Here is a 23,805-nt window from a genome sequence, read left to right as displayed (position 1 = left end):
TAAGTGCTTACTATGTGCAAAGCACTGTTCTAAGTGCTGGGCACTGTTGCCAGGAGGGTAGGTGAGTTCTCTGTCATAATCATAGGTCTGTGCTAAAATGAGGGACTCACATTCTGATTTTACATGTTAAAACTGTAATCCCATTTGCAATTCTTCAATTTGATTAGACTAAAAAAAACCTTAGCTTTTCCTTACAGTTTGCTAGAGGCAAGGGAGTACAGAGGTGAGAAAATGTAATAAGAGAATGCTGGAAGTCTCAAAGAGGTTGCAACGTCCATTGATTTTTCCCTAAACTATAAGAATTTAATTTCTGGATGTTGAAAGTTCTCAGAGTAAGAGGATAAGCTACTTTCTTGTCTGTGACAACATTTCACGGGATCAGGAGCAAGTTTTCAATTATGACTGAAGATATGTTAAATTTGCTAATTTCAGGTCCAGAATTTATCAGACACTGAGGCAACGATATGCACAAAAATATTAACAACTATGAAACCGGCATAGTCAACATCACGCAATGCGCTAAAACCAGTCAGAATCTTCCAGCTGGGGAAAAGCAACGTGGTTGTTTAAAGAATCTGAACTTAACAGACTACTGCTCAGGTATCCTTCGCTCATCCATCTCCTCACTTGCCCTGCTTGGGTATCCTGAAATCATCCATTCTCCTCACATGCCCGATTGAAGTCTCACTGCTGTCAGCATCCTCTCAATGCTGATAAGCGGATTTTGCTCCAGGGCCTCATCGCTGTCCTGCTCTTAAACAACAAATGCAAGCACTAATTTTTGTTTAAGTTTTAAATAATAGAGGCTGTTGCTTTATCTTGTGCCTCCGGTTTCGGATTTCGTCGATGAGCCGCTGACTGGCTCGCCTCCCACTATTGGTTAAGTGTGCCAACACTGCAGGAAGTTTCAGCAGAGCCACCGCAGTGCAGGACTTGGCAATCATCTTGGACTCAAAACTGATCGTTTGCCAACTCCATGCAGACTGTCTGTGTCTCCAGGATCCAATCGGTTTCTGATATCTTCAATTCAAATTTCTATTTGAGATTCGGTGACTGCTACTGCTGTCCCTCCCATCTAATGACCAGACTCACTAGACTGTAAACTCCTCGAAGGCAAGGATAGTGTCTAGGAACTATACTGTACTTCCCAAGTGCTTTGTACAGTGCTCTGCCCGCAGTAAAGACTCAATAAATACCATTGATTGATTGATGGTCGGTGAAACTGGGAAGCAGCATGGCCAGAAGGACCTGGGTTCTAATTCCAGTCCTCCACTTGTTTGCTGTGAGACCTTGGGAGAGTAATTTCATTTCTCTGTGCCTCAGTTACTTCATCTGTAAAATGGGGATTAAAAGACTGTGAGCCCCAAGTGGGACATGAACTGTGCCCAGCCTGATCACCTTGTACCTACCCCAGCTCTTAGTATAGTGACTGCGACATAGTAAGCACTTAACAAATGGCCATTTTTTTTAATGACACCATTTCTTCAAATCCCAATTTCTGTACTACCTTCACTAGGAGAAAACAGCTCTCTTCCAGTTGCTGTCAACCAGACTGAACTGTCCACTGTAGTGGTTTCCAAGTCTCCCATGCTTAGCACTTAGAACAGTGCTTGGCACATAGTAAGTACTTAACGAATACCATCATTATTATTATTATCCTCCTGGCTCTGTAGTCCACACAGTGTCTGCTTGGGGATCCTCCTATCATCGATTTTCCTCACACATCCTGTTCAGCAGAGTTGTGTTATAAGCAATGCTGGTGAACAAACTGTATGCTATCGCTCTGTTCTGGAATGTAGTTACTCTCCTAGCATCGCAGCTATTCTGGGTGGGACCCATGAGGAGAATGAATGACTGCAGGATTCCCAAACATATGCTGTATGGATAACTGAAACAGAGACCAAATACAAGGAGGGTAGAGGAAGAGTTTTAAGGACATGGTTTAAAAAAAAAATCCCTGAAACAATGCTGCAACCTGATTGCCTTGCATCTATCCCAGTGCTTAGTATAATACTTGGCACAAAGTAAGCCACTTAAATAGCAGTTAGTATCATTATTATTATCCCAGCTGAAAAACAAGAGACAATTACTGAGGATAGATCTGCCTGGGGTGTTGCCAACAAGAGAAGGGAGTAACTGTCTTCAAGCAACAGTTTCATATAGAAAAAAAGACAATAAACAAGCAGATCCTGGTGCTACAAACATAAAGTATGTACCACAACAAGGAAAAAAACAGTATGGCATGGTCTGTGGATTCCACATCTATCTTCTCAGCCTCACAGGCACTCATGGGTCATCTTCACCCTTTTTTTGTTTTGCTTTTCTCGTATTTGTTAAGCGCTTACTATGTGCCAGGCACTTTACTACACACTGAGGTAAATACAAGCTGATCCAGTTGGACACAATCCATGTACCACAAGAGGCTCACAATATTAATCCACATCTTACAGATGAGGTCACTGAGGTACAGAGCAATTAAGTGACTAGTCCATGACAAACAGTGTGGCCTAGATGATTGAATTCGGGCCTGCAAATCAGAAGGACCTGGGTTCTAGTTCTGACTCTGCCACTTGTCTGCTGTGTGACTTGGGAACATCACTTAACTTCTCTGTGCTTCAATTACCTTATCTGTAAAATGGGGATTAAGACTGTGAGCCCTATGTGGGACAGGATCTGTGTATGATTTAACTACCTTGCATCTACCCCAGCGTACAGCGCCTGAGTGCTTAACAAAAACCATTAGAAAAAGAAAACACGTCTCCACAGGCAAGCAGCAGAGCCTGGATTCAAACCCAGGTCCTTTTGACTCCCAAGCCTGTGCTCTATCCACTAGACCACACTGCTTCTCACCATCGTTAGTGGTGTCTTCTTCAAATACGAATGATGACTACACATGTTGCACATCTTACCTACGAAAAGAGTATAAGGGCATTTCTTGGGTATATGACACAACTAGTTCCCCGCGAACTGTGGCAAGTCAAATCGTTGTACGGAGAAATCTGTTTTCTCATAGGAAAAATGTTACAAATAGGTGGACTGCTTCCTCCTTAGTTCCTAATGTAGCCTTTAAAATGATTTCCCCATTTGGCACTAGCACCCTTTCATCCCTCCCTCTCCCACTGTGTGTTTCCAGAACTAGTGCTACAAAGGAGGATAAAATCTAAACTTTCTGGTGAAGTTGAAACAGGGTGTAAATTTAGAAATTCCATTCTCAGTAACTCAAATCACTTTTCATCCAGGGCTGCCTGCAGAGTTAATACTGCACTGATATTACACTTTTCCTGAATCTGTTGTGAGGCGTTTTAGACAGCTATCACATAGTGTACAGTGCCTGGTTCAAAAAGATTCTGCCCTGTGCCAAAGTAAGAGACCGTGAAGAAGCTATGGACCTGGTGAGTTACAATGTGCTACTAGCAGCAGTTACCTTTCATAACCGTAGTTGCTTTCCAGATTTGTTGGGGCAGGGAAATACAGGCCCTTGGCTTTTAGATTCAATACATTCCAATGCCTCCACTTCATTGGCTTTGAAATTTTGGAAAATGTCAACTGTGGAAAAGCTATCAAGATTAAAACTGCACTTAAGTTCCTAATTCCAACCAAAAAGACATGAGGCTTCTATGAGACAGATCCCAAATCTTTTGTTTTCATTTTGGGAAAAATCAAACAAAAATTGCTTAGAAGCTGACAAAGTTTGTGAAATGGCGAATGAGGGCCTGAGCACATAACTAGAAATAATGAAATGTCCTAATTCTAGGACTGACACTCATCTGGGGCTAAGGTAAGCTGATCATGACACTTTTGTTGAAAATTGGGACAGCGGGAAACTGCCTCTGGCTGGCTCACTTTCCATTTTTTTTTAAAATGGTACTTGTTAAGCACTTACTATATGCCAGGGACTATACTAACTAGGGTTAGGGCTAAGCGCTAGGGTGGATACAAGCTAATCAGATTGGACACAGTCCATTGTCCCAGATGAGGCTCACAGTCTTAACTCCCCATTTTGCAGATGAGGGAACTGAGGCATGATAAGGAAGTCACTTGCCCCACCATAGACAAATGGCAAAGCCGTGATTAGAACCCAGGCCCTCTGACTCTGAGGGCCTGTGATTTAACTACTAGGCCACAATGCTTCCTATTTATCTCTTGATGACAATTAGCCAAGCCACAGTGTTCCGGGAACCATTTCCCGACCCTTCCACCTGCTGCACCACAGCAGGCATGGGACAGGCTAACTGCAAACTGTCTCTTTATTGTCAAATTGTACTCTCCCAAGTGCTTAGTACTGTGCTTTCCATGCAGTAAGCACTCAATAAATATGATTAAATGGGAATGAATGAATGTCTGGGCTTATAATATTGATGGCATTTATTAAGCGCTTACTATATGCAAAGCACTGTTCTAAGCTCTGGGGAGGTTACAAGGTGATCAGGTTGTCCCATGTGGGGCTCACAGTCTTAATCCCCATTTTACAGATGAGGGAACTGAGGCCCAGAGAAGTTAAGTGATTTTCCCAAAGTCACACAGCTGACAAGTGGCAGAGGCGGAATTTGAACCCATGACCTCTGACTCCAAAGCCCATGCTCTTTCCACTGAGCCACGAAGTGGGTAATTAGCAATGCAACTGACAATGGGAGTGGGGACCGGGATGGGATTACAAACACAATCCACCAACTCTCTAGGTTGTTTACACTATAAATCCCAGAATGGAATGGGGCCTGAACTGGCTGCACACAGACCAAGCATTTACAGTGAGGAGAGGCAGAAGGCCTGTTTAGTCAAGATGATCCCAAACCCCAATTTGTCCATTTTCAAGAATTGCCAGGAATTCATCGACTGGAATATATGTCAATGCAGGCCTTGGGGAACAGTGGACAGGCAGACAGTTAGGGTGGCCACTGGAAGTACTCAAACAGCCATTTCCTACCCTCTCAAAGCCACTCTTCTTTTAGCTTTCTCATGATAACACTCTAATTTTTTTTTTAGTATTTGTTGAGCACTTACTATGTACCGGGCACCATATTAAGCGTTGGAGTAGATGCAAGTTAATCAGGTTGGACACAGTCCATGTCCCAGGGGGCTCACAATTTTAATCCTTATTTTACAGATGAGGGAAACAAGGCACAGAGAAGTGAAGTGAGTTGCCCAAGGCCACACAGCAGACAAGAACCCAGTTCTTTCTGACTCTCAGGCCTGGGGTCCATCCACACTGCTTCTCTATTTTATTTTAATTTAATTTCTGGTATTGCCTACAGCACTTTCTCACATTGAAGTTTACCCTGATTAAAGCCCTTCTCTTTCCCTTCATTTGATGCATTTTGATTGACTCAAATAAGAGTTATTAAAGTGCATTTCATCATCATCATCAACATCACCAATGGTGTTTACTGAGCACTTACTATGTGCATAATACTGTACTAAGTGCTTGGGAGAGTACGATGAAACAGAGTTGGCAGACACATTCCCTGCCCACCACGTGCTAACAGTCTAGAGGGGGAGACAGACATTAATATAAATAAATAATTTATAATTTCAATTTAGCATAAGACAGATGACAGGTCAATTGAGCCAGAAAATCGCAGGTGTCTGGTTTGACTGTGAGCTCTTTGTGGGCAGGGGACATGTCTGTCAACTTAACTGTATTGTTCTCTCCCAACTCCCTAGTAAAGTTCTTGGACACAGTAAGCACTCAGTAAATACCGTTGACTGATAGATATAGATAGATAGATAGATAGATAGATAGATAGATAGATAGATAGTTTGATAGATGACCATGATATAAAATAACATTTTGATATTAAAGTTCTCTATACATACACAAAAAATATCTAATCCCAAGTCATTCGTTACTGCTATACATTTACATTGCTCCTTGATGATGCAACTAAATGCATTATGTTTTATATATTTTGTTTTTCAATTATATTGTCTTGATTACACATCCTCTCCTATGGGAACTACACTTCACATAGCGCTTTTTCACAACTCTGATTTTAACTGGGATATAGCAGTATTTTGTTGGAAATCTGCATCATGCCAACTGGAATAAGTGTGAGGCTGTTCTCAACTTGGAATAAAGCAAAATTTCTACACATTAGAAACTGGCAGGGTAAAGAAGGGGAAGAAATTTCAGTTCCTATTTCCCCAGAAGGCAGAACCATGGGAGAGCGGGAAGAGAATATTTTCCTGTTAAGAAAGTATTGATGTAGAGAAGTGCCACTGGCAACAGGCAGCAATTTTGTGGGGTTTTTTTTCCCTTGTAATGTTATAAACTTGTTGATCAGAATGGTTATTATTTCAACCCACAGCCTGTTGAGTAAGTTGCTTCTTTTTCTTCTCCAAACACTTGCCAGCTTTATGCCCATTCTTTGATTCATTTTATTTATCCTCTTTCTCTTCTTCTTTCTGCTAGGTGGTCCTTAAAAACTAGGTGGATTTGGGTAGTCAAAAACATGTAATATGGGGATCATTATCAAGTTGAACTGATAGCTGATTTTTATCTCAAAAAATCTACTATAGTGCTATGATTTGCAAAAGATGAAATCTGTTAGGGCAGTGTATCTTTGTTAACATTTGGATTTATATATTCATATTAATGTCTGCCTCCTCTAGACTGTAAGGGAGGAGGGACACATTGTAAGGAACACATTTTGGGCATTTTGGGAACTCTGTTGTTCTCTTCCACACATTTAGTACAATGCTCTGTACAGAGTAAGCAATCAATAAATACCACTGTTGATGATGACAACAACTTTTTGGGTGGTTGCAAATGATGCAGATACTTCAATGAGCTTTCCCTCAGCAACTCTGCTGCCTTTTGGCACTCACAGCTATATTATAACAAGCCATGAGGACAGGGATCACTTTTTGTTTCTGCTATACTCTCCCCGAAGTGCATAATACAATACTATGCATCCAGTAGACGCTCAATGATTGCTATTACTACTACCACACTATCATTGATTGACTGACTGACATTGCTTTGGGTGAGCTCTATATTGGAATAAGAATGATATTTACCCCAAAACAAAAACTCTTCTCTGAGTGGAATGAGCAGAAATCTTCCAGACCCCAAAAAAAGGAAAATAAATATTTAACATGGATTAAAAAATGGCCAAACTTTCTCCTGTTTTTTATAGCACTGTTCTAAGCACTGGGGTCGATAACAAGGTAATCAGGTTGGACACAATCCAGGTCCCATATAGGGCTCTCAATCTTAATCCACAGTTTACAGATGAGGGAATTTAAGGACACAGAAGTTAAGTGACTTGTCCAAGGTCACACAACAGACAAGTGATGGAGCTGGGATAAGAACCCAGGTCCTTCTGACTCCCAGGACTAAGCTCTATCCACTAGGCCTCACTGCTTCTCCTGTTCCATCCTAAACTACAAAACGATGCCCTTTGAAGATAGTTCTGCCAAACTCTATTGTATCACATTCTCCCAAGTGCTAAAGACAGTCCTCTCCACACAGTGAGAACTCAATAAATAGCACTGATTGAATGAAATTATTGACAATTTGTCATACAAATGTGCTTAATCAACTGAAATATATCAGGGCAGATGTGTCCATTCACCTAAATTTATTTCTGCTGTGAAAACAATTTTAAAAGAAGCAACATTGTTTTTTTCAATTAAAAATCTGATGTATTGAGGATTTTAACTGATTTCAAGGTAGAATTAATTTGGGTAAAGCTATAGAAAAAACATCCCCTAAAAATGGCTCATGAAGTACCTTTCCAATAGATCAATTACCTCAAAAACCCTAGATGTGGGGAATTTATTATTTTTCCACTTAAAAACATTCAGCTTAAAAATGAAATAAACTGTAAAAAGGTATTCCCTTTTAGATATTCTTAAATATAAACAAGATTTGATAGCTCCAATAAATGAAATTAACTTCAATTTAATCAGGGTAACGTTAAAAAAAATCCTAAGTGGGAACCAGAATCTTAGAGAAAACATTAAGAAAAATTTAAGAAGCTCTGAGGGAAGGTTCAGAAAATTAAATGTGGTTCTAATTTTGATCTCATTTCAAATTAAATGGTCTCTCTAAAATGAGATCCGTCAAGCTGCACTGCATTAAATAAATTAGAAATATGTGCTAATTTTGCCTTACCCATCATGCTTTTTCTACATATCGTGTCATAACTTTATACTGGCCAAAGGATTCCAGAAGCATTACTGGAATGTGATCAGACATGATTCACGTTTAACCAAGACAGAATTAATGTAACTTCTCGGTGAAGTGCAATTGATTGAACGCCGCTCAGATGCTAGCACATATAGCAAGGTTATGGCACCTTAACTTGCAGATTCTAAATTCCTCGAGGACAGGAAATGTGGGTTTTGCTTCTGTTAAGTTTGTGTAATTCCTTTCAGATAAATTAATAACATCTTTAATTTTTAAAGTGCTTTAATTTCCCAAAGCACTCTCACTGTGCTTATCACATTTTTGGCCACATGATATTTCTGGGCAGTATGGAGGGGTAAGTAAAATTAACCACATTTTGCCTATGAGGATATGAGACCCAGAGCGGTTAGGTGACTTATCCAAGGTCACGCGATAGGCCATCGACTGAGCCGAGACCAGAACTTAGATCTCTCTTCCAACTGGGGGACCCATGCTTTTTCCACTAGAACATACTATTCTCTCTCCCTATTATTATTTTTAAAAATTATAGTATTTCTTAAGCACTTACTATGTATCAAGCCCTGTTCTAAGCATTGAGGTAGATCCAAGTATATCATTCAGTCATTCACTTGGTTGGATACAGTCTCTGCCCCACTTTGGACTCACAGTCTAAGTAGGAGGAAAAACATTTTACAGATGAGGAAACTAAGGCACAGAGAAGTTAAATGGCTTGCCCAAGGTCAGTCAGGAAGCAACTGGCTGAGTCCCTTGCCCAAGTGAACATATTACTATTTTCACATTATTTCTGTCATTGCGTGTTCTAAAATGAGATTTCTATGAACTGATGGTCTTTTATGGCTCCCTCCCTCCTTTACATTGCAACTTTCTTCCCCCAGCAATTCTCTTCTACACCAACCCCACCAATCTCCAAAAATCTAATACATTCTGTGATCCATCCCACCTCTTGAATTCATGCTTGCTGCAATGGAGTGGTCAAAACTGCAGATCCTTCCCTGACCTTTTAAGCCACACAGGCACTTCTAATTATAGCATATATTATATGTAGATCATAAATCATTCTTTACATTAATATCTGTCTCCCCCTTCAGACTATATGGTCCTTGTTGGCAGGGAACATATCTGCTAACTGCTCTTTTGTACTCTCCCAAGTACTTAGTGCAAAGCACACAGTAAGCACTCAATAAAAAAAGGATTGACTAACTGATTGGATGAATTTCACCATCAGTCACTCTACAATTTTTTAATGGTATTTATTAAATTCGTACTATGTGCCAGGCACTGTACTAAGACCGGGGTAGATACAAGTTGATCAGGTTGGACACAGTCCCTGCCCCATGTACAGCTCACAGTGTCAATCTCCATTTTACAGATGAGATAACTGAGGCACAGAGCAGTTAAATGACTTGCCCAAGGCAGGCGGTGGAGTCAGAATTAGAACCCACGTCTTCCGACTCATCTTTCCATTACTCTACGTTGCTTCTCATATACATACATACAAAAGATTTACTGATGGTGTGTGTAGGTATACTTATTTATATATATTTTTACAGGTATATTTGTGTTCCATATGTCTTTGTCCCTTCTTATTAGTTTGTAAGCTTTTGAGAGCAATGCCCTATTCTCTTGGTTCTCCAGGAACCAGTAAACAATGGCTAGCACACTCTGTAAACTCAACAAAAATGCCCTCTGACTACATGATTATAGATTATTTCCTTCCCACCTTCAAAAAGCTTTCTGCCAGCACACCAGGAAATTGATCAAGGCAATGCCCTCAATGCTTAAGTAATCTGAAACAAGTATTATATGAAAAACTTTACCAAACAACACGTCCAAGGAAACCTATTATTTGTAAATTTCCTGAGGTTTCCTTAAAGGATACTGTTCCTCCTTCATTGAGGGATTTTGCTTCTTAAAATATGTGTTCCTGTGCCAATTAAAGTAATTTTTCTCTAAAAACAATCTGAGAACTCATCAACACTGTACCACAAAAAGCACTTACACAACATGACAGAATGCATTGCACCGTAGGTAATAAAAGCTTTTACCAAGCTCCAAATAATTTACCTTGACAAGAAATCAGTGAAGGAGAGACGTACAGGGTATCCATACCGAATGATTTTCACCATCTCCAAGACCCCGATATACTGTAGCTGAGCAGACACGTAAAAATTATCAAAGGTATCTGGCAGCTTGGAGTTATTGGGTTTGATGCAATGAATAAAATGAGGACTGCAATTCTGGAGCTTCCCAATAATGTCTATTAGGGATTTCTGTGGAAAGAAAGGAAAACTCGGTTGATTTCCTAAGGAAAAGCATTAGCGGAACACAAAAATAGCTGTACTTTGGAAAAATGTATGGCCATCTTAGGTACTTTCATAAAAAACAAAAAAGAGCCTCGATTTCCAACTGGCTTATTAGAGCTCCAACGCACAGGCCAATATCCTAGCCAGTGTTCCTTTAATCAATCTCATCCTATTACTGTGACTTTTTTGTACAAGCATTAAAAATTCACTTACCCTGAACTGGGCTGCCACAGTGTTTGGTGTCTTGCGGTCTAATCTCTGAAGAAATGAGGAAGCTCCTTTCTTTTTCAACAACTGTAGGAAAGAAATAGAAGGGAAGATGATTTTCCAAGAAAAGCAGCTCCACTCCTACTTTCCTCCCCATTCCCACTTGGATTCCAAGGTAGACCTGAAGATATTCCTTTAAATCATAATCGGACCATCGTGATATGATAAGGTTGCAGGCCAATGCCTTCAATTTCCTCCAAATGTGTTTACACAAATATCAACTGGAGAAAATAGTAGGAGACCACCCCCTCTCCCATGGAATAGTATGAAAATATCTATGAGGGGTCGTTCACCTCAACAACTTAAAAAAAACTGATTCCTGGATAATTTGATTATAAGTCTAGTAAGCTCATGGTTATTGTGGATGTAATGTAATGATGAGTTTTTTTTTTTTTAACCAAGAAGAGTATATGTATTTACCATTGGTTTGAGCCTTTAAGGTCAGGCACGTGCAATGGCTATCATCATTCCCACTAGGCGGAATTTATTCCTGCCAGACACTCTTTACCTTTTTCACCAGACCCTTGGAAGCTTTAATAGATGCACTCGTTGTCTTCAGAATAACAACACACTGATTTCTCTTTGCCCTTTTATAATTAGTTACAGAGACTCAAAAACAGATGCTTCTACTCATTTATTTCCTTTTTATCCCTCCTTCCCTTAGCATCAAGCATTCTGTCCCCACCTTTCTAGACCCCAATCACTCTTGTATCACAATATATCCTGTCTTGACCACTATTTCTTTGATATTCTTTTCCAATCACCGACTGGAGCCATTACATGATCTCTTTCCTGCCTCCTTCCTATTTTCTTTGTCTTCTTGCTCTGACCTCCTTCAACAATGCACTCTAGGGCTCCACAATCTCTATACAGAGTCTTATTTCTCCATTTCAACATTGCCACTCCAGTGACACAACATTTGAAAGACGACCCACAAGGTGATGTCAGGAGGTTAATGATAGTTATGGAAAAATTGCAGGGCCAAGGCAGGGGGAGAAGGTTTGAAATAAGAACGGGGAAGGCAAGTAATTTAATTAAATCTCACCCCATGGTAAAAGGGTTCAGTCTGGTCTTATTTAATATGCCACGCCATAGAATCGCATCAATCTAACAGATTTAGACTGTCAAATTTATAGCCTTGAAAGCGAATTACAACAAAAACAAAAACCCAAACCCCAAAAAACAAATAAAAAAAAATGGGAGAAGGCAAAGCACTCTATTATTTACATTATGACAAAAACCTCTCCTAAACTTACCCCACAATTTTGTGCTCATTTCTATTTGACAGGAGTACATTTCCATTTCTGGATTAATGAATTAATTAATTCACTATAATATAACCATAGGGTCAGGAACAAAACAAAACACACACAAAAAGATTAGGGGAGGATGCACACCTAGAAAAAGAAAGCATTAGCCAATCAGATCAAATGGCAAGAATCTTGTCAGGATTATGAGGGTTTAAAGGACCACATACAGGCAGGGAGATGTAAGACTACCACAGATATGAAAGTAAGGGAAGCAATCATATAAATAAAATCCCATCTCCTCTCTTGTCTTTCCTTATGGGGGAGAATGCCCAAATTGATTTTTTCTTGGACTAAGCTCAACCCAGCCGTTAGTGTAGCATTCCTGAGAGAAGCAACACCTACTGGAAAGAGCACAGACCAATCAATTAATGGTATTTATTGAGTACTTACTGTACAGTTTTGCCTAATGGTTAGAACTCAGATCTGGGAGTTAGAATGACCTGGGTGCTAATCCCAGCTCCCCCAACTTGTCTGCTGTGTGACTTTGGCCAAGTCACTTCACTTTTCTGTGCTTCAGTTACCACATCAGTAAAATGGGGGTTAATACTGTGAGCCCCATGTGGGACAGGGACTGTGTCCAACCCAATTAGCTTGTATCTATCCCAGAGGTTAGTGAAGTACTTGGCACATAGTAAGAGATTAGCAAATACCATTTAAAAAATGCCAAATAAAACCAAAATATCATGAAACTTTCCCTCGTGGATGTTGAGATATAATGCAGAACTTTCATTCAATTGTAGGAGAGTCACTTCAAAGTAACTCCAATTCCCAGATCTCCCAACCGTACTAAAGTCTGAAGGGTCTTTCTGTTTTCCTGTATTTCCCATGGCACAAGAAAGAAGTAGCACTACTATGAACACTCATTTTAAGTAAGATTTTATTTTAATGGGAAGGGCACGCTACAGTCCAGAAAAGGCATAATTCTCTATTTATTCAACTGTCTCCCCACTTAGAGTGTAAGCTCGTTATGGTCAGGGAGCATATCCACTAATTCTGTTTTACTGTACCCTCCCAAGCACTTAGTACAGTTCTCTGCGTGTATTAAGTGCCCAATAATTACCATTGATTGATTGCCTGATTCACTGATCCCTCTGGATAGTGTCCCAACTATATTTCCAACTGCCTTTCAATAATTTTGGTGGAATCAGGCTATGTAGACAAAGATACATTCAGATCCTGAATCTAAAAGAAAGGGAGAATGCCTCTAAACACTTCCTCTAAGTTGTAGTCAGTTTTTAATACTGTTTCCGTGACTACGATATTCTCATAAATAGGCAATAGATAAAGGTATATAGATACATGTGGCAACTGTATAATGGAAATGGGGTTAAGGAAGAGTAAAACACATAATAAACCCAAGTATGTAAGGTTCTATTCTTTGAAAAAAATATAGATCTGGGCAAGACCTGAGACTTTCTGATTTGGAGACTGACAACCTCCAAAGTGATTAACATCAACAGTATGAAGGACTTGACTTTTTCCCTGTAGGCCTACTCTCTTTACAATGCCTTGTCATTCACCACAAAGAGAGCCGCATAAATGAAACATAAATAGGATGCTGCAGTGACAACAATCGAATTATTAATTTCTACTTGGTCTTGAATTTTCCATACATTATCCTAGGAAGAAGTGTTTTCTCCTTCACTGTAGATTCATGATGACAGGGAGGGCTCTTTGTTTAAGAAAGAAGGAGAGACTTAGGCCTTACCTTGCTAAACTCCAGGTATTTCTTGGTTTCTCCAATTGTCGAGGAAGCAGGCATTTCCTTAACAAGCAGGGTGGGCTTGGGACCTCGAACCTTAAAAGAAGGATAGTGAGGGACCAGGGTTCCGGTTTGGGTCAGTTTGGACTGGAACAACTGGTTGATCACGATGTTTTCACTAGCTAGAAACAGATGAACGGCACAGATGAATTATGGATGGAGGCAGGCCAGCCTGCCGACGCTACCCACTCCACTCCCTGGCCTAGCTGCAAGGTGCCCAACTGTACTACATTGCCTTGCCTTCCCGCCACCCCTCTGCACTGTAGAGGCCAACAGAGGAAAGACTAGAAAGAGGACTTGCCCTGTCCTGCTGTAATGAGGAAGAAAATGCCACGTGAAGGACAACTAGAAGGGTAGAGCGTTTAAAGTGGGGTAACAGCATGGCCTAGTGGAAAGAGTACAGGCCTGGGAGTTGGAGGACCTGGGTTCTAATCCCAGCTCTGCCACATACCTGCTGTGTGACCTTGGGACAGGCACTTTATTTCTCTGAGCTTCAGATACAAGCTAATTGGGTTGGACACAGTCCCTGTCCCACATGGGGCTCACAGTATTAACCTCCATTTTACTGATGTGGTAACTGAAGCGCAGAGAAGTGAAGTGACTTGGCCAAAGTCATACTGCAGACAAGTTGGGGGAGCTGGGATTAGCGCCCAGGTCATTCTAACTCCCAGGTCTGTGTTCTAACCATTAGGCAAAACTATACAGTAAATACTCAATAAATACCATTAATTGATTGACTGCAAAATGGGGATCAATATCTATTCTCCCTCCTACTTGAATTGTGAGCCACATTTGAGAACAGATTATCATGTATCTACCCCAGCACTTAATAGAGTGCCTCTGGGCTGGAACACCCTCCCTCTTCATAGCCAACAGACAATCACTTTCCAAGTCTTATTGAAGGCACACCTCCTCCAAGAACCCTTCCCTCATTTCCCCTTCTTCCACTTCCTTCTGCATCACCCTTGCACTTGGATTTGCTTCCTTTATTCACCCGTACCTTAACCCCTCAGCACTTATGTACTTAACTGTAATTTATTTGTTTATATTAACATCCATCTCCCCCTCTAGATGGTAAGGACCGGGGACCTGTCTACCAACTCGGTTGTACTTTGGTCTCCCGAGCACTTAGTACGGTGCTCTGAATGTAGTAATAGCTCAATAAATATGATCGATTGATTACAATACTTGGCTCATAGTAAGCACTTGACAAATACCACAGCTAGTATTAGTAGTATTCCTAAACATTAGCCCTGAAATGTTTAATTTTCTCCTGGCTTTGGAAAGGAATTAGAATGTGGGGTGGGGGAATAAAGCCAACTAGTTGGGGTTTTGTTTTCCCTCTTCTTTTTGCCATCATCAGCTTGAGCTTGTCCTTTCCTGATAATCATTAGCAGGATATCAGTTTTACCTAGAAGCAGTTTCATTGAGAAACAATATGACCTAGTGAAAAAAGCATGAGCCTGGAGCTTGAATCAGGTTTAGAACCTGGGTTCTAAACCACTTGCGTGGTGCGGGACTTGGGGCAAACCATTTAATTTCTCTCTGCCAAATACATTACAAAAGTTCAGTCACTGTGATTTTAACACGTGATTCTGCCTGTGGAGAAGAAAGTTGCAATTGTGAGGAAATTCCTCAAAGCTGCAACATAAAACACTAGACCAAGCCCCCTTTAATCAATCAATCAGTGGTATTTATTTGAACCCTTACAGTGTGTAGAACACTGTACTAAGCACTTGAAAGAAAGCACCAGAGTGGGTAGACATGATCCCTAATTATTTTCCTCCACAATCTCTCCAAAGTACACCAACCTTTATGGCAAATGGCTGTTTAGAATGACTGCAGCACATTGATTCCATGGGGCTTTTTATGAATTTATACAAGAAATGTAATAAGAAAGGAATACTGCTGCTCTATCCTCAAAAACATTTAACATGTATTTTACACATTAGCTCTTCATAAAAGGTAATGGCCAGTAGGGACAGGATATTACAAGAACATTCAAATGCATGAGAACTAGAAGAACTCTAAAATGATAATCAATAGGAATATATTCAGGATCAATTCTTTCATTTATTTTGTGGTACCCTTTGTTATCACAGTTCACATTTTTATCAATACTGACCACTTCTAAAATGCAGCAATTACTTTATTCTGTTGTAACAAATATCACAGTGAGACTGCTATAAACCACTGGATTGTTACTTCAGCATTGAGTCTAAGGGCAAATGTGATTGCTATTTCTGTAGCACGATATTGATTGTATGGGATTTTTTGCTTGGAGAAAGATGGCCCTAGAAGAAGTCTTTACCATTATAACCCTCACAGCAAGGAAACCTGCTCTGTATTCTTTAGAGAATTTTTAAATACAACTTGGTGATTAAAATAACAAGAATAGTTTATTTCAACTAACTGAAAATCATTATCGTGAAAGCACAAATCGACAAATAATTATATTCGAAAACAATGACTTATTCCAATGAATGAAGCAAATGTATATCAGCATATAGTTTTTTCACTTATTAATTGAAAATCACAGGAAAATAAAATAATCGATCTTTTGGAAGTATGAGATGAAATGCACCCTGTTGTGTAAATAACTTGGAAATCAAATTTGCCTTCACTAGTTTCTACGGAAAAGTTATTTAGATTCAGACCACCATTTCTATGTAAAGGTGTTTTAAATTTCTCTCTTCTAAAAGCCTATCAATCAATAGTTTCTAAAGAGTGCTTACTATGAGCAGAGCACTCTTAAATGGTTGGGAGAGTATAATAGTTGGGTTGGTAAACTCAATCCCTGCCCACAAGGACCTTACAGAATACAGGGGGAGAGAGACACTAAAATAAATTACAGATAGGGGAAATGGCAGTGTTAAATGATGGTTTCTCTAAGGCTTTAAATTCAAGTCAACACACATATTGAAGTATAGGAATGTAAAATCTATAACTATGTTATTCAAGACATTAAGATGCAAAATACATTTTTCCTTGCTGGTGGCATCTTTTATAAAACCTTTCACAATTCAAAAAATAAGCCATTACGGAACAATTAAAATAGTGTTAAAAAACTTACTTTTCATTACAAAGAGGAGATTTTGTGAAAGGCAATCTTTATTTTTTTCAATTGCTCCAACAGTTTCATAAGTCACCTGCAATTCAATGAAATAGCATAATTAGTACTGATTTCACATGACCAAGGATTTCTTTTTATAGAAAAAATTGGCATATTTAAGATTCTAAATTATTCATTAAAAGCATAGCAATTTTAGTTCTGAAGTTCATATTACATAAAATACCCAAGTTTCCTCATCTTTATGATCTCATTTTTCTCATTTGAACAAGAGACACATTTAGCATTCAGATTTAAAAACCCTATTCGGATTTTTGAATGATAGCCCTAATACAAGGGGTTCACATTTTGGAAGCAATTTGGATTTGTGGATTTAAGATACAAGTTAATCGGGACGGACACAGTCTCTGTCCCACATGGGACTCAAAGTCTTCATCACCATTTCACAGGTGAGAGAACTGAGGCACAGAGAAGTTAAATGGCTTGCCCAAGGTCACCCAGCAGACAAGCGGCAGAGCCGGAATTAGAACCCAAGTCCCTCCGACTCCCAGACTCTTGCTGTATCCCCTAGGCCACGCAGAGCGGTTAATTCACTTTTCCTGAATCTAACAGTAATGAGAAACTTAAACAAAAAGGTCCAGGTGTTGGAAAAAAACAACTATTTCTAGTAAAGATGGTGATTCTTTCTAAAAATAACAATAAATGTCCCATTAGCTTTCCAAAGAGCATCACATATTGGTTTTATTCTTGTTTGACAGCAAATGAAACTGATGCAGAGATTTTTCAAATGACTTTCCCCAGGGCAAACTGCAAATTGGAAGTGAAGCTCAGGACCTTGGCTTACTTGGTCTCTTAGAAAGAGGTCTGACTCAAATGCAGGATGGAATTTAAGAATTACTAATTACACCAGAGCTAACTGGGCCAAGGATGCTGTGAATTTGCTGTGACTTACGATGTTTAGCCTCCCCAGACCTTTTTTATGGTATCTCATAGGCGCTTATTATGTGCTGGGCACTATTCTAAGCACTGGGGTGGATACAAGCAAATTGGGTTGGATGCAGTCCCTGTCCCACATGGGGCTCACATTTTAGGTTGGAGAGAGTAGAGTTTAATCCTCATTTTATAGATGAGCAAACTGAGGTGCAGAATAGCTAAATGATGTGCCCAAAGTCACACAGCAGACAAGTGGAGTAGTGGGATTAGAACCCAGGCCTTCTGATGCCTAGGGTTGTGCTCTGTCCAGTAGGCTACTGGTGGTTCCCTACTGGAGGAGCTACTGGTGAGTCAAATGGCCATTGTCATTTGTCTCTCCTGAGGCAAATGCTTCAAACTCACACAATCCAAGCCCCATGTTTTACTGAGTGACATCCTCCTCCTACACCTGACACCACTGGATTATTTTTCAGTGGTACTTGTCAAGCGCTCACTATGTACCAGGCACTGTATAAAGCGCTGGGGTAGACATAACCTAATGAGGTTGGACACAGTCCATACTACCCCAGCGCTTAATGTAGTGCTTGATGCATTGTAAGTGCTTAAATATTCCATTTATCATTATCATTATTATCCAGGACCCTGAATGTTCAATATCAAAATGATGGGCTTCCCTTACCAGACTTTGTATGGATGCAGAATCAGCCTTTCTCTCTTCCCTCCCTCCTTATCTTCAGTCTGCTCTGTCCTCCCCTCTTCGCCCTTCCTCTCTTATCCTTTTCTCTCTCTCTCCTCCCCTCATCTCCTTCCTTATCTTTGTTCCTCGCTCTCTTCTCCCCTCCTCTCCTTCCTTCCTATCTTCCTTTCCCTCTCTCCCCCATCTTCATTCCTCTCTCCTTCCCTTTTTTCCTCCCTCCCCTCTTCTGCTCCTTCCCTTCTTATCTTTGTTCCTCCCTCCGTCTTCATTCCACTCTATTCCCCTCTTCTCTTCCCTCCTTCCTCCCTTATCTTCATTTCTCTCTCCCTCATTATCTTTGATTTCCACCCCACTCCTTCCCCCTTCTCTTCCTTTCCTTCCTATCGCTATATAGCACTGAAACTTCTGTGGAAAAAACCCCACCGGGGCCAGCTTCAGATATTTATCTATCAAACCTGGAACATTTCTCTGTTCAACTCTTCAGATATTTATCTATCAAACCTGGAACATTTCTCTGTTCAACTCTCCTTCACTCCCTCCCCCTCCATATAAGCCAGACCACCACTCTTCCCACCTTGAAAGGTCACATTATTAAGGTCTCATCTCCTCCAAGAGGCCTTCCCCCATTAAGCCTTCTCTTCCCTGCTTCCCTTTTCCTTTCTGTGCCGTCCATGCCCTTGGATCTGTGACTTTTGGGTACTTGATATCTGTCCCACCCTCAACCCCACAGCACTTATGTACATATCTCTAACTTATACATTATAAATTACTCATTTATATCAATGTCTGTTTCCCCCTCTAGACTGTAAGCTCATTGTAGACAGGGTACACATCTGCTAACTGTGCTGTATTGTCCTCTCCCAAGTGCTAGTATGGTGTTCTGCACATAGTAAGCACTCAATAAGTACCATTGATTGATTGATTTCTTTGGGGGATGGGGAGAACCCCACTTTCCCTGGCCGCCGTGGCCCAGATCCATTGCATTCTTCTACTAATAGTTGTAACATTATTTACTACTAAGGGCTGAAAAAGAATATTATGGTGGGAATGTGACAAGTCCCTACCCCTCACGCCCTTGTTCCTAAAGGTGCTGCTTGTGACTGATGAGAATTTTCAAAATTTTATCTATCAGCACCCTGCTACTCCCTAATTATTGTGCCCTCCATCCCCACAGCCAGAGGTCCCTGAAGCAACTGCCTCACTTAATAATAGTAATAATAATAATATTAGGCATTTGTTAATCCCTTACTATGTGCCAGGCATGATACTAAGCACTGGGGCAGACACAAGGTAATCAGGTTGGACACAGTCCCTGTCCCACATGGGGCTCACAGTCTTAATCCTCATTTTACAGATGAGGTGACTGAGGCACAGAGAAGTGACTTGCCCAAGGTTATACCACAGACAAATGGCAGAGTCAGGATTAGAACCCAGGTCCTTCTAACCCCCACGCCGATGCTCTAGCCATTAGGTCGTGCTGCTTACTGTCTGAAGCCGGATTTGCCTCTATCACTGCCCAACTAACGCTGGACAAACACTCTGAGGAGTTTTCAGTCATTACCTCCTCAAAAGCTGATATTTTCAAGGAAGAGACGAGATCAATTAGTTGTTGAAGACCGAGAGATCTTATGAATAATATACAAGGACTCGGGTACCTACAAACCCCCAGTGGGATCAGAGCGGTGTCAGGAACAAACTCTAGCAACTGATCTGCAAGATATTTATGGATCATTACAGTTGTGGACAAAGCTACTGGAATATATTTTCAGTAAAAATTTCATCTCAGGATAAATTGATGTTCCCAATGATAAAAATGATTTACTTGCTAGAATTCAGAACCCTAGAAACAAACATCACAGAATGACCTGAACCGAACACTCGACGCATAATTTTCATTGTTGCCATCTCATCATAATTAATTGAATAATGTGATTTGTCTGTAAATATACAATTAAAGAGCAGCATTAATGAGCTGAAATTTAATTATGCACGTTACCTCTTGGAAATCGTACTGAACCACATATTTCATTAAAGAGACATTTTGAGTAGGTGTCATAATTTTCATTTAGTTGTATGAAACTGCTTTAGTTTAGCATCTCATGCCGTGAGATAATACAAATCTTTATTTCGTGCCATGCATCACATCTAGTCGCCTCCAAGACATATATTTCATTTAATGTAAGATTTCTAAATTCCTTCCACTCTGCAAAGTATAAGACTATTCTCATAAATTTCCATAAAATATACTACACAGAACAACATTCATAAAATCCATGTTACTGATTTATAATCATCGCTGGTTCTTCAACCCCAGCATCCTCATAAAAACCTGCAAACTCGATGTCCTCCTCACTCCTCACTTCCTTTACGCTCCTCTTCTAGACTGTAAACTCCTGTAGGCGGAGAATGTGTCTGCCAATTCTACTGTATTGTAATAATAATAATAATAATAATAATAATAATGGCATTTATTAAGCACTTACTATGTGCAAAGCACTGTTCTAAGCGCTGGGGAGGTTACAAGGTGATCAGGTTGTCCCAAGGGGGGATCACAGTCTTAATCCCCATTTTACAGATGAGGTAACTGAGGCCCAGAGAAGTTAAGTGACTTGCCCAAAGTCACACAGCTGACAATTGGTGGAGCTGGGATTTGAACCCATGACCTCTGACTCCAAAGCCCGGGCTCTTTCCACAGAGCCACGCTGCTACTGTGCTCTTCCAAGTGCTTAGCTCGGTGCTCTGCACACAGTAAGTGCTCGAAATATACCATTGATTGACTGAGTTCAACTCTCGCCCTCAGTCTGTCATTAAATTCTGCTGTTTTTTCCCCCTACAAAACTCTCCAGATCCACTCCTTCCTCTCCATTACTCCTTACTCACTACATTTCAGCGCACATGCTTTTGTTCATCCCAAGCAAACCTGATCACTCTCCCCAACTTCGAAGCCCTACTGAAAGCATATCTCCTCCAAAAGATCTTCCCTAACTAAGCTCTCATTTTTCTTTTCACCTGCTCCCTTCTACATCACCCCTACATTTGGATCTGCACCCTTGATACACCCCTCCCTCAACCCCACAGCACTTATGTATACAACCATAATTTATATATTTATATCAATGCCTGTCTCCTCCTCTGGGCTGTAAGACTCTTGTGGGCAGGGAATGAGTCTACCAACTTGGTTATAGTGCAATAATAATAATAATGGTGGCATTTGTTAAGCACTTACTATGTGCAAAGCACTGTTCCAAACACTGGGGGAGATACAAGGTGATCAGATTGTCCCACGTGGGGCTCACAGTCTTAATCCTCATTTTACAGATGAGGGAACTGAGGCCCAGAGAAGTGAAGTGACTTGCCCAAAGTCACACAGCGGAGAATTGGCGAAGCCAGGATTTGAACCCATGACCTCTGACTCCAAAGCCCGGGCTCTTTCCACTGAGCCACGCTGCTTCTCACTTTATAATTGAGAACTTACTCATATTGAGCTCAATATTGAGCTCAATTATTGAGCACTTACTGTGCGTACAGCACCGTACCAAGCGCTTGGGAGAGTCCAATACAACAGAGTCCAATACTCTAAACCCACAGTGATCTTGCAGTAAGGAAGAAAGACGTAATTCCCTGGCTGCCTTTCTCCCCTCTGACTGTCACCTGCTAATCCAGCCTGAACAAAGCTCTCCCCCTGCGTCGCTAAGAACCCAGGTACACCTAATCTCTAGCACAAACTGGGCCTATCAGTGGAAGTGGAGGGGGGCTGCCTCTCTCTTTCTCTACCGGCCCCCTGGGTGTCCCATACAGTCTCCATCTCTGGGCTACACAGGCCCTAGTCATGGCGAATTGGCATTTCCGCGCTGCTGGCTGAGGTAAAGGTCTCAGCCTGGCGATGGCCTAGAGAAGCAGCATGGCTGAGTGGCTAGAGCATGGGCCTTGGTGTTCAAGAGGTTGTGGGTTCTAATCCTGGCTCTGCCAGTTGTCTGCTGTGTGACCCGGGGCAAGTGACTTCAAATCTCTGGACCTCACTCACTTCATCTGTAACAAGGGGATTGAGATTGTGAGCCCCACATGGGACAGGGACTGTGTCCAACCCAATCTGCACGCATTCACTGCAGCGCTTAGTATTTATTCCATCGTATTTATTGAGCACTTACTGTGTGAAGAGCACTGTACTAAGCACTTAGTATGGTGACTGGCACATACTAAGTGCTTAACAAAAACCCCGGTTATTTTTATTATTGTGGCCTGAACATTCATGTCCATGGAGTTATAATATCTGCCCTGCCACCTTTTGAGAGGAGCATTCGCCCTCCTCAGCAATCTGAAAAATAATATAAACTAGCTAGCTGGCTTAGGACTTCAAATGCTGAAAAATGGGTGGGTCAAATGTCTTTGGAGGGACCGTGCATTTTTCCATGAGCCCGGATTCCAATGCCACCACTCAAGTTACCGAGAGATTCTGGCTTCTGTTTTAGTGTCGGAAAAGCTGGGTAAATATCAGCACCCTCTATTGAACCACCGCTGCCAGGGAGGAAATAAATGATTATAAAAGCCCCTGATGGCAGCAGAGTGCATCGCTAAAGTGCAAGGCTGCGTCCCCATCATCTTTAGCATAATAATGTTTCTTAGAAGTCCGGGAATAACAGACTAGAGCTCAATCTAAAATTGAAGCCCTTGAAATCGATGAATGCACTAGACTGATAAAGGGCACACCCCATTGGAGAAATTTCATGGTAAAATATACGGAATCGGCTTAGTGGTGTTCGGAGCTATCGATACACTGCAACTTTATGGGTCTTTATTTATTACTTTGGTGCCACCACATAAAGGTGGAGATAACAGAAGCTATTAAGTCTTTGATGAAACAGTTAGATCACTTAAAAGCCCTCTTGTGTTTTCTTTGAAGAACAAAATCTTGGTAAGTGAACATTCATCATATAACCTGGGACAATTTATGCCAACATTCAGTTAAATGGAACAGAACTGGAGCAGTCAGAGCTGTTAGCTGCCTGACTCTTTGCTTTTCCAGGAAGAAGGTGAACAAAAGCGGATTTGTGTAAAAAACAAGTACGTTTCTGCATGAGCAAAAAATGTCTTGTCAAATAACCTTTAATAGCCTCGATACAGCTTAGGCCAGACAGATGTGATTGTTATGTCTGGGGACTCAGCCTGCCCTGAGTTAAGGGGGAAAAAAAAGGGAAAGAAAATGAAAGCTTCCCTATTGATTAATCCATCTCCTTTGTGTTTTGATTTAAAGGGTCAGTTTCACAGTCTGCCTGAGATGCAAGGTCCACTGGGGTGGTGAGGGTGAGTCGAC

At 40.8% G+C, this 23,805-nt stretch overlaps 1 protein-coding gene across 2 annotated transcripts in view; it reads right to left on the bottom strand.

The window, feature by feature from the left end:
- MYO16 (myosin XVI) overlaps positions 1–23,805 on the bottom strand; it is a 212,923-nt gene that overhangs the window by 60,528 nt on the left and 128,590 nt on the right. For both annotated transcript variants that reach the window (XM_038762138.1, XM_038762139.1), the window contains exons 24-27: positions 16,868–16,943; positions 13,741–13,916; positions 10,669–10,749; positions 10,217–10,422 (exon numbers count right to left, since the gene is read on the bottom strand). In XM_038762138.1, coding sequence (XP_038618066.1) covers positions 10,217–10,422; positions 10,669–10,749; positions 13,741–13,916; positions 16,868–16,943 — 539 coding nt within the window. The remainder of the gene's footprint in view (positions 1–10,216; positions 10,423–10,668; positions 10,750–13,740; positions 13,917–16,867; positions 16,944–23,805) is intronic.

The sequence above is a fragment of the Tachyglossus aculeatus genome, chromosome 20 (assembly GCF_015852505.1).
Source record: "Tachyglossus aculeatus isolate mTacAcu1 chromosome 20, mTacAcu1.pri, whole genome shotgun sequence".
Classification (NCBI taxonomy): Eukaryota; Metazoa; Chordata; class Mammalia; order Monotremata; family Tachyglossidae; genus Tachyglossus; species Tachyglossus aculeatus.
Note: the sequence above shows the minus strand (reverse complement) of the source record. Positions and strands in the feature narration are given on the sequence as shown.